A 17,348-nucleotide genomic window follows, 5' to 3' on the forward strand; every position below is an offset into this window, starting at 1 on the left:
AATTTGCAATCTAAAAATGTTAAAAATTATTAATAACCCTTAACATTTAAAAAATGTAATATTTTAACTTAAATGTAGTGGGCATGGATTAAGGCAAGAGGGGAAGTGTGAAAAAGTAAATGGATAATATTTTTAGTGTATATTAGAAATTCTTTGAAGAATAATTACATAGTCTTAATATTTTCTTTAAAGGAGACATACATCCCCACCATTTTCTTTTTAAAATATATTTTTATTGATTTCAGAGAGGAAAGGAGAGGGAAAGACAGAAACGTCAATGATCAGCTGCCTCCTGCACACCCTCCAGTGGAGATTGAGCCCACAGCCTGGGCCTGACGAGGAATTGAACTGTGCCCTCCTGGTTCATAGATCAATGCCCAACCACTGAGCCACATCCTGCCAGGCGATTCCTACCATTTTAAAAATAAGAAACTTTCTGCCATATTGAGAAGTAAGCCAACATGTTTATGTTTATTTGTCTCTTCTTTTATTATTTATTTACTAGAGGCCTGGTGCATGAAATTCATGCACTCAGGAGGGGGGTGTCCCTCTGCCTAGCCTGTGCCCTCTTGGAGTCCGGGAGCTCTTGGGGGATATCTGACTGATAGCTTAGGCCCGGAGCGGGCCTAAGCCAGCAGTCAGACATCCTTAGTGCTGCTGCAGAGGTGGGAGAGGCTCCTGCCACCCCTGCTGTGAGCCTGGCTTCTGTCTGAATGGCGCACCCTCTGTGGGAGTGCACTGACCACGAGGGGGAAGCTCCTATGTTGAGCGTCTGACCCCTGGTGGTCAGTGCACATCATAGTGACTGGTGGTTCCACTGTTCAGTTGATTTGCATACTAGCCTTTTATTATATAGGATTGTTATAATAATGTTAACACATTGTGGACCGATCACAAAAATTCTTGCTTCATATTACACAGTGTTTTACAAAGTATCATACTTTAAAAAGATATTAGCTTGTAAGAACATGCAATTAATAACTTCAAAATGCAATGGGTATTTAATTTTAAAGTGTGTCTTTAACATTTATGTAAAACATTTTTTGTACTCATTCAATAGAAACTTATCTGGCCGCTGGGTAAAGCTAGCAATAAAACTACTAGTCCACAATGTGTTAATATAGTTAGCCCTAGCAAAAGCTACATGTATGGACAAAAAACATGCTCATACATCTTTTACTTAAATATATATATATATATATATATATATATATATATATATATATATATATATATATATGCAGCCCTGGTCAGTGTGGCTCAGTTGGTTGTGTGTCATTCAGTGCGCTCACTGAAAGGTTGCTGGTTTGATTCTCAGTGAGGTCCCATCCTTGGTTGGGGCATGTGCAGGAGGGAGCCCATTGATGTTTCATTCTCTTGACAGTGTTTCTCTGTCTCTCTCTTTCCCCAAAAATCAACTAAAGGAAAAGAAATATGTAATTACATTGAAGAAAATTTGGCAAATAGAAGAAAAATATATCCCCAATAGTACCATCAACCCAGTGTAAATACTGTAGTATGTTGCTATAACATATAGCTTCTTTTTCTCTGCATTTTTATTTGCATAACTACTACTAATCTTATTTGGTATTAATAGTATATGATTATGTCAGTTGTTATTGCACAATAGAAGGTGTAATTTTTTTAAAAAAATTTAATATATTTTTATTGATTTCAGAGAGGAAGGGAGAGGGAGAGAAAGATAGAAATATCAATGATGAAAGAGAATCATTAATTGGCTGCCTCCTGCATGCTCCACACTGGGATCAAGCCCACAACCCAGGCATATGCTCTGATTAGGAATCGAACCCTGACGTCTGGTTCATAGGTTGACGCTCAACCACTGAGCCACTCTGGCCAGGCAGAAGGTGTAATTTTTAAGAATTAATCTTTTTTGCCCTGGCTGGTGTGGCTTAGTTGGTTGGAGCATCATTCTGAGCACCAAAAGGTTGCCAGTGCGATTTCCAGTCAGGGTACAACTTAGGTTGCGGGTTCAATCTCTGATGGGGGAACATACAGGAGGCAACTGAATGATGCTTCTCTCATACATCAATGTTTCTCTTTATCTTCCTCCCTCTCTTTCCCTTTCTCTCTAAAATTAGTAAAACATATCAAACATATCCTTGTGTGAGGATTTAAAAAAATACTTCCTGAAGATTCACTTAAAATTTAAAATGAGGCTAAGATATTTTCAGATATGAAAGATAAATTCTTGGGTCACTGTTTTTTTTTCTGAGCACCTAGCAGAGTCTTTTAGAACAGATAATAATTGCAAGATGGATGTAGGAGTTCCAGATGCCATTAGCAGACATGTTCATGTCTAGCAAAGAGGCAGTGTTTCCTCCTGTGTATTTCTGTTTATGACTGAGGAAAACTTCTTACAGATGCTTTTAGCTGATTTCTATTCAGATCCCATTGGCCACTATTGGTTCATAAGCCCATGCCCTGGCTGACAAAGGCTGTTGGGTAGACACCAACAGTCCCTGGCATCTAAATGCCAGAGGAAGCAATAGTAGGGAAGATGAGAAAGATATGCCATAGGAGAAAGAGTAGTGATAGGAGGCAGGTTGAAAAAGCCTGTGGTATAGTAGGGTGTGCATTATGCAGATACCAGTTTTGTAGAATTGTCTAAATTTGGAGATGTAAATTATAGGAAATCACAAGCACAAAATCACTAGCTCCAATCAGGTCCTTGAATGCTTCATTACTTTCATGATAAATCTTTCTTCAATGATATCCCAGCTTTCCCCACATGTAGCATCACTACTATAGAGAGAACAGAAGACAGTTTAGGATGGAATTGGGTAACAAATTAAAAGAACAGTGTTTGCCTTTTTAATAACATTATAGAGTTCAGGTAAAAGAGGATATAGCATTTTGTTATTTAAGAAAATGATAAGGCCCGGCCAGAGTGGCTCAGTTGGTTGAACGTCTTCTGGTGCACCAAAGGGTTGCCAGTTTGATTCCCAGTCAGGGTACATACCTGGGTTGCGGGTTTGACCCCGCGTTGGGGAGCATCTGAGGGCAGCTGATCAATGTTTCTCTCTCACATCGATCTCTCTCTAGTTCTTTTCCTTTCTCTATGCATGTCCTTGGGTGAGGATTAAAAAGGAAAGAAAAGGATAAGCCCTGGCTGGGTAGCTGAGTTGGTTAGAGTGTTATCTCGATACACCAAGGTTGTAGGTATGATTCCTGGTCAGGGCACATACAGGAATTGACCAATGAATGCGTAAATAAGTGGAACAAATTGATGTTTCTCTCTAAAATCAATACATTTTAAAAAAGAATAGAATGTGTGGGGATCACAAAGATAATGGATCTTTTTTAAAGAACCTTAAATTTTTATTAATAGTACTTTTAAACAGTTGTAGTCTCCTGCATTTTCTTGACTCTCAGAAACTATGTATAAAAGTAAAAATGCATAAATATATGAACAAATCCTTATACTGTCTAGAAACAAAATGTTCAGCCCATTATATATATATATATATATATATATATGTATATATATATATATATATATATCTCCTAGGTGCCCTCAAATATATACAATAAAGCTGATATTACAACACCTGTAAAATTTAGATGGAATTGAATTAACATGTTAATAATTAACATAAAATATGAAAATTATATCTAGAAATCACATATAATATCACACTTTATATTTCTTTCCATTTTCTTTGGGTGGGATGGGGGAGAGAGAGAAACAGTGATCACCTATTTCACCTGCTGTCATGTTGGTCTTCATGCAATTGCAGTAGAATCTCAGAGATGCTTCTGGGGAATGTTACAATACTAGGTTGATATTCCAGTCTGCTGTTGCTGCTGTCTTTTTTTAAAAGAAACATTTTTATCTGCCTCTGGTTCTTTATATTATATATTGACTTCTCATTGTATTTCATATTTCACACTAGATTTTTAAAATTGAAACATATTTGCTAATCAATGTAGTGTTAATTTGTAGAAGTCTGTCATCTACACCAGCATTGAAAGCAGCTGGCACATATGGACCTTCCATTAATACTTGTTTAATGAAAGAATGAATGGTTTATACAATATTGGGACTTCTAAGATAATTGTAATAATTTAAGAAAAACAAATATTGGATGCTAACTTGTATTTTCTAACATTATTCCCTTTTAGATAATGTGGTACTACCCATCTTTTGAAAAATTAAACACCATATATTTTTTAAAGATTTTAAGTGATATGCTGAATGGATAGTTTGGCTATTAAGACATAAATTGTCAGGGCACAACATATGTGGAAAAATTAAAATATAATTTGAAAAGAAGAGATTATAGATATGGGTATCTGTGATTAAGTAAGGGAAGCCATGAATATAATGAAAGTAGAATGTTGTAACTATGTGTTGTGCTTTATGCTTCTCAAAAGATGTCTTTCTACATACATATTATATGGGTCTGCCTATTTCTCATTATCTAAAATTTAAAATGTGTTATTTTTATAGCTGTTATTCTTGGGCACACAGTAAATCAATGTGTATATTCAAAAGATGTTTGTTTCTGACAAGTAAAATGGTTAAGATAAATATCTTAACATCAACATTTATATATATTAAAGTATGCTGTTTAGTCATAGATCTCATTTTGAAAGTGTTTTTATATGTAAAATAAAAATGCACCTTTTAATTTTATATAATATTTTTAAAAACTCTTTTAAAAATACTGTAAGATGAATGGAATTTAAAACTCAACATTATTAGCACAAGATTCATGTTAATGTTTACTCATGTAAATAGTACAAAATACTGCCTAATTAGTGTGGTTGGTAAATTTTTGGTACTTTAATTTTCTGTTATTGTAAACCATGCATAAAAAGCTTGCCTACCGAGAAGTGCAGAATTGTCAGAGCTTAAACAGCTGACATCTGCTTACTCTCTTAAAAAAAAAAAAAAGAATAACAAGCCATTTCAGCCTAATCTACCTCAAATGTGTTCATGTAAATGGAGGTCCATCTATTGACCTGTATTCTTTTCAGCTCAGGATTGGTCCACATGGTTTATGAAACCAGGAAGGCTGATTTGAAATGCAGATGTCGAGACAGTGAAGTACCCTCCCCTTTTTTTCTTTGCTGTATCTGTCAGGGAGAAAAATGGCTTGCACAAGGGTCAGTCACCCATACTCACTTAATTACTTTTCTTGGACCCACAGAACTGTCACAAGCTGTGGTGGATGTGGAGCAGTTCCTCTGTTAGTACTTTGTATCCAGGAGCCAGAAATTGCTTTGAAAAGGATTGCTGCTTCGGACCTCAGTGATATTTCAAAGCATTCTCCAGAGTTAGCACAGACAGTCGTGGATGCAGGAGCTACTGCTCACTAAGCCCAGATGATTCTGAACCCTGCTGCTAAATTAAAGGTATTTAAAGATAAGTTAAAAAACAGATTTCTGTTAATCTAATGGAAAATGTGTATGGTTTAATATATTTTCAAAAATAATTTATAAATTATTATTGAAAACAGATGTGACTATATTATGTATTTAGTGTGTGGAAATTATGCTGTAAGGATTATATAATAAAGACATGACTGGGGAAAATTTGTGCAATGTTAAAAATTAGAGGTAGCCTTAGTACTAACATTAATTGCTAAAATAAGGAATCACATTAATGATTGAATCTCATTAATCAGGGTGGGAAGGCACCTAAAGGTTTTCTAGCTCACCACTAATTATATTTAAATTTCTTATGAAAATTGTCATATTTATGTTTGTTTGTTTTTTATAGCTTTCTAAAATCTGATTTTCAGTTAATAGTCACCAATTATACTTTTGTATGCTAATAATTCGTTATATCCTATAAGGTTTTGAAATTGCTAATGTTAACTAAGCATACACGGAAAGTTCTTTGAAATGTTACAGCATCATACCAAAAGTAAGATGTTAGTTCTGCCTGATCTTTTTTGTACTATATTGCCACATGTATTGTAAATTAATGATTTAAGTACTACATAATTAAGAAATAGTATTTACCCAGAAGTCATATTCTTTGATCATCTGTGATAGAGATTTAAATAGTCCACAGAAAACTAAGACATTTAATTTGGAAAGCAGGGAATTTAAGAAATTCAGTATTTAGGTATAAGACTAGGATGAGAATGTCTCAAAACTCAGAAATCTTAAGTTATGTTACAAATGTAATTGTTTTTTCTTTTTATAAAGGAATTTGACCATATTAAGCTATTTAAGTTATATCTGATCTCTGCAGTGGACTCTATGTGATGCTTTGTTTTATTTTGGTTTTCGCTTGACAGCCTCAGGTCCTTTCCACTCTCGGGTGGCAAAACAGTCTGTGGGTCTGGCAGAAATGGTGGCTAAAGCAGAGATTTTTCCAGTTGTACCTACCTGCCTGAGAGACAAAGATGAATACGTGAAGAAAAATGTTTCTATTTTAAATAAGAAGATTGCACAACATACAGCCAAGGTAAAAATAAAAAGCTTTTTAAACACAATAATATTAGTTTTCTTTGTAAAGTAAAACACCAGTTTGTATACAAGGCCCAGGTGCTGTGCCACACGATTTGGCGAGGTCAGGGCTTCTCATTGTGAGCACTATGCACATTTTGGACTAGATAATTGTTGTATGGGACTGCCCTGCACACTGTAGGATAAATATTTAGCAGCATCCTTGGCCCCTGCCAGTAGCATCTTTTTTCACTGTGACAGTCGAAAGTGTCTCCATATGTTGCCAAATATTTCTCAGGGGACAAAAGTGTCCCTTGTTGAGAACCTTACTGGGCTATATCAATGGAGTTTGAGACAGAAATCTCAGTTTCTAATCATTTCCTGCTTTCCATTTCTAGACTGTGGGGACTGTAGACCTTTGCCATTCTTGTCATTTTCGGTCAGCTGGGAATAGTAAGAGGTTGTCCAGTTCCAGGGGGGAGAGACCACCAGGCCCCTAGCCCAGAGTGACTCCTCTAGTAGCTGCTCTTATGTGGTGGTTCCCCCTCTGAGTTCTTAGATGCCAAAGGAATAGGGTGGATTCTGCAGTTGTATCTTTTTCCTGTGTATGTTACGACTAATCAATTTCATTTCACTAAAGTTTAAAGTCCTCATTCTTTATTTCACCTAACATCTTGGTTGAGATTTCTTATTTTTAAAGTGTAAATAGCTAGTAACCATTGTTCGCAAGGGGGATAATTAGGCTAGGATACTTCAAGTCTGACATTGTCGTTCAGCATTCAGTGAGTAATCTGCTTCATACTCACAATTGTGATTGGGGCTTTCAGTAGTTAGCTAGTTATGAACTAGCCCTAGGCTTAGTGTCTAGGTGAGGAATTTTGACATCTATTAGAATAGGGATAAAAGTTGTGCCATAGCTGCATGAAAATTGAAGCACAGAGTAAGCTCCATACAGTGGGTATATTTGTACATTCAAAATAGGATTATTATACTTGTATATTTCTTTAATAAGTAGAGTAATTTCACTAAATCATATTTCAAATTTCACCAGGTGTTTTTAGGTCCTAAGTAAAAATGTTTGGCAATATTAAATTCATGTTTAAAGATCATCTTACGCTTTACAGTCACAATTACCGCACTCTCCTTCCTTTCCCTTAACATCAACATTTCCCTTAGCTTTCGCAGCTGACAGTGAACGCAGCAGTTGCCGCCATGATTGACTGCATTGGATCTTGCAAAGGAAACATAAGGCATCATGATGCTTGGTTATGTGGCGGCTCATTCTGAGAACCTGGCAATGGCGGTGATCATTAGCAATGTTTGTTCTTGCTTGCTTTTCATCTAGTTATTGCAGTGAGATATTCTAAGACAGAACCATAGTAATACTCTCCCATAGATTATAAAATGTAACTGACCAGAGTGAAAGGAACCTGAAGAATTTTTCAGCCTGTTTTCAAGGCTAATTAGTAAGTTTCTAAAAGCAATGTTTGAAGTAAGCTTTACTTTGTAGGCAGTTTAAAGTTTTACTCAGTATTTAATATCTACAAAATATCCATAGCTCTGAGTATTAGTATTACTTGTATTGAAATATTCAGTGTATTTGTATCCTGAAGGACTGACTATATATTTACAAATATGTAAAGCGTACTTTGATTAAAGACAACTGTTACAAATTACATGCCTAGTGGTCATTCTCCCCTTATCTGTCATTTGGGTAGGAGATGACAATGGCTGGGACATCCCTTTATATCCACTGTCCTTCAGCTTTCATGAACTAAATTTCTCTTTTTAGATGTAGGCAATTCAGAGCACCTGTCAGACAGTGATGTTTTGTGTCCTTGCTCTAGAAATTTGACCTCATTTCAATTTACAACTTGGTATTAACCCACCATACGGTGTAGCCCTGACACATAGTAGGTGCTCAGAGATATTGACTGAATTATGGATAAGGATTAATCTCCCGAGGAGCGCTGCAGGGGCTGTGTGCTTACAGTGTCTCCACCAGCCCTCTAGGGTGTGGGTTTCTTATCAGCACAGAAAGCCTGCTGCGGTATGTTAAACAGAAGTGTGGATTTTTATTTTTTTTTAGCCCTCGCTAATCCTCAGACTAAAAGGGAGCCTCAGATCTTTATTTCCTACCTATTCCTTGATAATTCTTTGCTTTGCTCGCTTTTTATCCTACGCTTTTCCTTTTGTTCTATTACCAAAGACTATGATAGTGACTAGAACAGGAGTGCTGCTTCTGAAGGGTCACTGTGGGGATATTACTGGGATTTTTGATTCTTGGTTCTTTTGTGGATCGCAGAAAGCTTATACATAGGAAAAATGATGAAAGAAGCAGCAATTGCTTTTGCTTCCTGTATTTCCTCCCCAAACTAACCAAGAGGTGCCCCCCTCCTTTGTTGAGGAGGCTGCTGGCCTCTCCCACCTCCGTGGCTCAGTCAGTTGAAGATCAAGGTGGCAGCAGCAGTTTGAATCAAACTGCACTGTTCTGTGTTCTTCTTTTTCCTACATAGTATTCTAAAGACTAAAAATACTTCACATGTACACAATACTTAGAAATTTTCAAATCACATTGTTGTTTCTTATCTCGTTTGCTATTCATAATTACTGAGGGTGGGGTGGAGGAGGCTGACTTCTTTTCCTCTTGCTTCTTCAGTCTTGATATGTCCCAGAGTATGAATTTTCTGGAAAGTTCCCTCATCCTGAAGACAGTTCCGACCTTTCGTATTGTCAGACAAACATTTTTAGTTGGAAAAAAAAGAAGTCAGTGAGGAAATATGGTGGGTATCTTCAGGGAATTGGTTTTAATAACCAAATTTAAAGTCACAGAGAAAAAAATGTATATGATCATTTGGACTTTGCTATGGTAGCATAGCAGTGTGACCTTGACTTTAGTGGTACTAAAAGGTGATAATTATTATAGTCTCAAATTAGTTAGAAAGTTATTCCTATACAGAATCTGGAATTGTAATTTGATTTGGCAACTTGATTCTTCCTTAGATATAGAAACAGATGTATTTGAGGCCCTTTAGTTAATTCTGTTTTATTTAGATAAAACTGAAGCCTAAAGTGCAAAATACAAGCATGCACTATCTGTGTAACAAAAGTAATCCTTTCTACTTTGACAATCATGTTAAAATGGACAAAACTACCATTTAAAAGTTGACCAAAATTAATGGAACTTTAATTACCAGTGTAGGAAAGGTTCTAGTAAATATAGTTCATCTAAATGTTACTTAAATAGAATTCTGGCTCACATTATTCATTGAATTTCAAATCTCTAGTAGTTATTTTGTTGTCAGATCTGTTATACTTAGTGAAAAGGCAATTTTAAAGTATTCTAAATTAACATTTTAACAAAGAAAAATAAAAGGTTTTAAAATCTAAGCGTTTAAAATTTGTCCCAGTGGAATCTTGTTTTACCTACGTACTAATCTGTGGCTTCTGTTGTTTGGTTAAATGCTTCTGTATTTGGCGAGTAAATACTAGCAGAGGTAGAGTAGTTGGATTGTAACAGATCATTAAGGTAAATTAGTTCTAGTCATTTTATTGACTTGAAAAATGACAGCCCCTGTGCTGTGCTTGTTTATTGAACCATCTAGGAAGAAAGGATCAAGGCCAAATGATTTCTTCTAATGTTTGAGAGACACGGGAGACTATTTAATCCTGCTCTGGTTTCATAACACTTGCTCTGTTGATCGGCGCTGCAGGGTGTGCCCCAGTTGTCAGTCTGCTTGTCAGAAGAACCAGAAGATCACGTTAGGGCTGCCACTGCCTGGGCCGTGGCACAGATCGGGAGACACACTCCGGAGCATGCACGGGCCGTCGCAGTCACAAACACTCTGCCAGTGCTGCTTTCTTTGTACATGTCACAGAAAGCTCTGAGGATCTTCAAGTAAAAGTAAGTGCTTAATTCTTACTGTCTCATGAAGATTTGTTAGATTTGACTGCATATGTAATTTAAAATGTCTTAATTTTCATTTTGGACAATTTTGCTGTTATGAGTCAAGAAATACAAATTTATCAGAAGAACTGAGGGGAGTCTTCTTTGAAAATGGGTTGCCCTTGTCTCTGAAAATCAGTGACATGTTTTAAAGAAAGGTCTCTGCAGGTGCAAAGTTGTTTATAAAATGAATGTCTGGTTGTTGCCTTCTACATTCCTGCTGACTTTTCTTATAAAAGATGAATTGAAGAATAATAGGATTTTGAAGTTAGAATTGGATGCAGACAACTTTAGTCTATCTTACATTAAAAAATTCAATCCAGCCCTGGCCGATGTGGCTCAGTGGTTTAATGCCAACCTATGAACCAGGAGGTCAAGGTTTGATTCCCAGTCAGGGCACATGCCCGGTTGTGGGCTGGATGCCCAGTAGAGGGTGTGTTTCTCTCTCTCTCTCCCTTTCTTTCTCTGTAAAATCAATAAAAATATATTTTACAAAATATTTTTAAAAAATTGAGTCCAGAAGAATTTAAGGTGCTTTCCAATGTATAATATAACTGAGCAGGGGGTGTTCCTGAAATCCTGATCCACCTCTCCTAACTACAAGTCTGCCTGGTTTTTTTAAGTATATGTCTTAAATTTGTTCTTTAAAAGAAAAATGCCCATAGTATTCACCAAATTAAACATTTTAAAATATGCATTTTTAAAAATCCAACTTTCTGAAAAAATATTACTAGCTACTAAAATGATTCACAGAACATGAATATAAAGTAGGATGGGTTAATTATGAAATTTCAAAGAAAGAAAATGTTTTCCAGCACACTACCTTATTAGGAAAACGTAACTTTTTGAAAACAGCTTTTAGAATTGACTTGGATTAGAGTTCACAGAAAAGACAATAATTAAAAATGAAATTAACAATAATAAGTTAAATAATATTTAAATATAATTAAATCAATAAATTAACAAGTAAGAAAACACTCTTGCTGAAACAACTTTAAATGATACAATGAAGCAGGCAGTTTATTAGAACTGTATAGTTCAGGGACTCTGACAGTTATGTATATAGTGAACCATTTATTTAATTATTAATTTATATATTTATAAATTTAAAATTTTATAATTTATAAATTTTATAAAAAGGAACTTATGTATATTTGGTTATGTTTACCTGTTATTTCTCTACAAATTCATTGAATGAAGTTGATTTCTAAGATTAAAGTGTGTGTGTTTTTTCATTTTTTATAAGACTTTCTGGATTTGGGGCTTCCCTTATATTTCTCTGATGTTGAGTGCCTTCCCTGACAATGCTTGGTAGGAAGAGTAAGACTGACAATGTGCTAAGGCCTTTTCCAATTTAACAAATCCTGTGATTCTTTGACTTTCTGGTTGAGAAATCACAACTCCATTTTCAGTTTTGAGTTGCTCAGTACAGCTTATTTACATATATGCAATTTTAACCTATATATGTATTTCTCTTTTGGCCTCGAATTTCTTTAACTCACTATCATTACTGTTTTTCCTTTCTCCCTCTTCCCTTCCCATTCCCCAAATTCCTCTTCTTTCCTCTTCCCTCTTCCTCACTTTACACCCTTCTACCCCTTACCTCAGGTGGTCCAATGACTATGGCCTCTTCTGCAGGGTCTCTATAGGCATAACCTGTGCTTCCCAGGCTATAATAGTGGTTATATTCAACTTCTGGATTATCAACAGATCCATTATGACTATCCTAAAAAAGTCTGTATCACTTTCACATTCCTGAACTTAGCAACATTTATTTTCCTGTAAGTTTTGGAAATAAAGGGATACATGAATTAGAGCATGAATAATTCATAGTAGAAGCAATAGTAAATCTAGCTGAGAAACCCTTGCAAATAGACTTTTAGGTAGCACTATACAGGGGTGGACAAAAGTAGGTTTACAGTTGTAATACAAATAAATAATGCAATAATTAACAAATAATAATACAAGAATAAACTCCGTTTCACATACCCACTACTGAAAACCTACTTTTGCTCACCTTGTATACATCTCTTTTTTTGTTTTGATTAAGGTATTACATATGTGTTCTTATCCCCCATTGTCTACTTCTTATATACTACAAGTTTATATAACTTGGTTTTTAATGAATTATTATGGTATTATGATGTATAAATATCACTGGAGTAAAAGTAAGATGATTTTATTGTGTTTTATTTTAACAAAGGTGATTTTAGTAAAACATTTAGGTTTAGAAATGAAGGTTTCTTCTGTCTACATTTGAGACCATAATTACTTTAAGGAAATACACTGGGTGTTAAATTAAATTATATTAATCATTGTCCTATTAACAATCTTCTAAGGCTTTAAATCCATTCAAATATTTTCTTAATGTAGGGACTTCATCATCCTTTTTTTTCCTTCCTCAAGGTATCTTAGATTCTATCAGTTGTTGGATGAGAATCCAAGTTTGTTGATTTCACACTATCTCAGGAGGGGAAAATTCTACCAGGAGCTTCAGGAACTGTCTAATAGTATTTCTCATTTACTCTGTGGCAGCTTTCAAATTATAAGGCCATGTTGAAGTTTATTTTGTGCCAAAGGCATGTCAACTTCTTAAGCACTCTCTAATTGGTTCTGATCTAAGAGAACTAATGAGCAGCCCCTTGAACTTTCCTGTATATTTTTACATAACCTTACTATCTGCCTGTGCCTATATTGTATCAAATACCTGATTAAAAATTGAAAAAATACATCTTTTATTTAATAGCTTTCCTATATATTTTTAAAAAATATTCAGGCAATTCCATTTTCATTTGTTTTGATTTAGAAACATCCTATTAAAATGTTCCATGTTAATTTTGGCATTTGAATAAGTTCATTATTATAGTTATAAAACTTAGTTATAAAACTATTTCTAAGATAATTATTTGCTTTATTGTGTTCTTATCATGATGGTTGGCCCTTTAATTTTTTAGCAGCTTTCTTGAAATTATATATATGATTTCAAGCAAGCTGCTAAAAAATGGCTAACTATAATTTAACCATTTAAAGTGTACAGTTCATTGGCTTTTAGTATATTCAGAATTGTGCAACCATACTGCAGTCTAATTTTAGAACATTTTTATCACCCCCCATCACTCTGTATCTTCCCTATCTAGCCCCAGGCAACCATTAATTTACTTTCTGTATTTGTCTCTTCCAGGCATTTAATTTAAATAGAATCATACAATATATGTGGCATATTGTGCCTGGCTCCTTTCACTTAGCATAAGTTTCAAGGCTCATTCTTGTATAGCACATATTGATATTTTCTTCCTTTTTATTGAAAATTAATATTCTATTGTATTGATATACATTTTGTTTAGCCATTTACCAATAGACGAACACTTGGATTATTTGTACTCTGACTATTATGAATAATGTAGCTATGAACATTATTAGACACATTTTTATGTGGCTTATTTTTATTTCTCGTGGGTACATACTTAGTAGTGTAATTGCTAGCTCATATGATAACTGTTTAACATTTTGAGGAACTGCCAAATTGTTTTCCAATGTGGGCAGCATTTTGTATTCCCATCAGCAATGTGTGTGGATTCCAATTTTCCACATCCTTGCCAACACTTACCATCTTTGTGTTTTTATTTATAGCATTTCTAGTGGGTCTGAATTGGTATCTCATTGTGGTTTTGATTTGTACTTACCTAATGGTTAAAGATGTTGAAAATATTTTTATTTGCTAATTGTCCATTCATATATCTTCTTTGGAGAAAGGTCTAATTAGACCATGTGCACATTTAAAAATTTGACTACTCTTGAGTTATAAGGATTCTTTATGTATTATGGGTACAACTACTTATCAGATGTATGGTTTACAAGTATTTTTTCCCAATCTGTGGATTGTGTTATTACTTTCTTGATGGTATTGTTTGCAGAAAAAACGTTTTAAAATTTTATCTTTATTGTTCAAAATATTATAGGTGTCGCCTTTTCCCTCCCTTAGTACTCCTCCACCCAGCACCTGCCCCCTCCCCAGGCCTTCACCACACTATTGTCTGTGTCCATGGGTTATGCATATATGCATATAAGTTCTTTGGTTAATCTCTCCCATCCACCCCCCAAACCCTGACTTCCCGCTGAGATTCCTCAGTCTGTTCCATGTTTCTATGTCTCTGGATCTATTTTATTCATCAGTTTATTTTGGATTCTACATATGAGATCATGTGATAGTTGTCTTTCTCTGATTGACTTATTTCATTTAGCATATCATCTCCAGGTCCCTCAATGCTGTCTCAAAGGGTAAGAAATTCTTCTTTTTATAGCTGCGGAGTATTCCGTGGTGTAAATGTACCACAGCTCTTTTTATCCATTTATTTACTGATGGGCACTTGGACTGTTTCCAAATCTTAGCTATTATAAATTGCACTGCTATGAACATAGGGGTGCATTTATTCTTTCTGATTGGTGTTTAGGTTTCTTAGGATATATTCCTAGAAGTGGAATCACTGGGTCAAATAGAAGTTCCATTTTTAATTTTTTGAGGAAACTCCATTCTGTTTTCCATAGTGATTGTACCAATCTGCATTCCCACCAGCAATGTACGAGGGTTCCCTTTTCTCCATATCCTCGCCAGCACTTATCATCTGTTGCTTTGATGATCATAGCCATTCTGACAGTTGTGGAGTGATACCTCATTCTCATTTCAAATGCATCTCTCTGATGATTAGTAACTTTGAACATTTTTTCATATGTATATCTACTTTGGAGAGGTGTCTAGTTAGGTCCTCTGCCCATTTTTTTAAATTAGATTGTTTGTCTTCTTTTGTTAAGTTGTATGAGTTCCTTATATACATTGGAAAGTAACTGCTTATCAGATGTATCACTGGAAAATATTTTCTCCTATACAGTGGGCTCCCTTTTCATTTTCTGATGGTTACTTTTTAAAAAATATATATTTTATTTATTTTTCACAGAGAGAAAGGAAGAGGTATAGAGAGTTAGAAACATCAATGAGAGAGAAACATTGATTCAGCTGCCTCCTGCATACTCCCTACTGGGGATGTGCCCGCAGCCAAGGTACATGCCCTTGACCGGAATCGAACCTGGGACCCTTCAGTCCCCAGGCCAACGCTCTATCCACTGAGCCAAACCCGTTAGGGCTGATGGTTACTTTTGCTGTGCAGAAGCTTTTTATTTTTATGGAGTCCCATTTGTTTATTTTCTCTTTTGTTTCCCTTTATACACCAATAATGAACTCTCAGACAGAGAAACTAAACAAACAATCCCATTTACCATTGCAACAAAAAAATTAAGGTATTAGGAATAAACTTAACCAAGGAGGTAAAAGACCTATATGCAGAAAACCTCAAGATGTTAAAAAAAGAGATAGGAGATATAAACAAGTGGAAGAATATATTGTGTTAATGGATTGGTACAATTAACATCATTAAAATGTTCATACTGCCCAAAGCAATCTATAGATTCAATGCAGTATAGATTTAATTCCTATTAAAATACCAATGGCATATTTCACAGATCTAGAACAAATACTTCAAAAATTTATATGGAACCAAAAAGACCCTGAATAGCAGCAGCAATCTTGAGAAAGAATAACAAAGTAGGAGGGATCACAATACCAGATACCAAATTATACTACAAAGCCACTGTGATCAAAACAGCCTGATACTGGCACAAGAACAGGCATATAGATCAATGGAACAGAACAGAGACCCTGAAAATTGACCCAAGCCATTATGCTCAATTAGTATTTGACAAAGGAGGCAGGAACACACAATGGAGTCAAGACAGTCTCTTCAATAAAAGGTATTGGGAAAATTGAACAGGTATGTGCAAACAAAAAAAATGACACTAGATCATCAACTTACACCATACACAAGAATAATCTCAAAATGGATAAAAGAATTAAATGTAAGTCATGAAACCATAAAAATCCTAGAAGAAACCATAGGCAACAAAATCTTAAACATCTCATGTAGCAGTATGTTTGCTGATACATCTCTTAGGGCAGTGATGGCGAACCTATGACACGCGTGTCAGAGGTGACACACGAGCTTATTTTTTTTGGTTGACTTTTCTTTGTTAAATGGCATTTAAATATATAAAATAAATATCAAAAATATAAGTCTTTGTTTTACTATGGTTGCAAATATCAAAAAATTTCTATATGTGACATAGCACCAGAGTTAAGTTAGGGTTTTTCAAAATGCTGACACGCCGAGCTCAAAAGGTTTGCCATCACTGTTCTAGGGCAAGGGAAGCAAAAACACTTTTAAATTAAAAAAAAAAAAGTTTAATTTATATATTTTTTCTTTGGTTGCTATTGCAGTTAGAGCCATACCTAAGAACACTTTGCCTAACTCAAGGTCACAAAATTTATTCCTATGTTCCGCTTTCATTATAACTCCTTGGGCCAGAATGCTTGCAGGACAAAATTAACTTTTGAATAAGAAACATTTTTTATATTATTTTAAACAGTTTTTATTAAAAATCATCTATTAAGCAAAGCAATAATGAATAATTTTTATTATTCTCATTTTTTTGAAAATCATTTGAAATGCATACAAGTCCTTTGGTTGATCTCTCCCCCTTACCCTCACCCTCCCCTACCTTCCCTTTGAGGTTTGACAGTCTGATCGATGCTTCTCTGTCTCTGGATCTGTTTTTGTTCATCAGTTTAGGTTGTTCATTATATTCCAAAAATGAGTGAGATCATGTGATATTTATCTTTCTCTGACTGGCTTATTTCACTTAGCATAATGCTCTCCAGTTCCATCCATGCTGTTGAAAATGCTAAGAATTCCTTCTTTTTTACAGCAGCATAATATTCCATCATGTAGATGTACCACAGTTTTCTAATCTACTCATCTACGGATGGGCACTTAGGCTGTTCCCAGATCTTAGCTATGGTGAATTGTGCTGCTATGAACATAGGGGTGCACATATCCTTTCTGATTGGTGTTTCTAGTTTCTTGGGATA

General features: G+C 35.0%; 1 protein-coding gene across 1 annotated transcript in view; it reads left to right on the forward strand.

Moving 5' to 3' along the window:
• SPAG6 (sperm associated antigen 6) overlaps positions 1 to 17,348 on the forward strand; it is a gene marked incomplete at both ends in the record, with an annotated part of 48,644 nt that overhangs the window by 28,644 nt on the left and 2,652 nt on the right. Inside the window, 9 exon segments of the mRNA XM_081106202.1 lie at positions 5,178 to 5,198; positions 5,201 to 5,343; positions 5,347 to 5,382; positions 6,276 to 6,288; positions 6,291 to 6,445; positions 7,603 to 7,673; positions 7,675 to 7,744; positions 10,140 to 10,296; positions 10,299 to 10,330. Of these exon segments, the coding sequence (XP_080962328.1) occupies positions 5,178 to 5,198; positions 5,201 to 5,343; positions 5,347 to 5,382; positions 6,276 to 6,288; positions 6,291 to 6,445; positions 7,603 to 7,673; positions 7,675 to 7,744; positions 10,140 to 10,296; positions 10,299 to 10,330 (698 nt within the window).

Source organism: Myotis nattereri, assembly GCF_964212035.1.
Source record: "Myotis nattereri genome assembly, chromosome: 1".
Taxonomy (NCBI): Eukaryota; Metazoa; Chordata; class Mammalia; order Chiroptera; family Vespertilionidae; genus Myotis; species Myotis nattereri.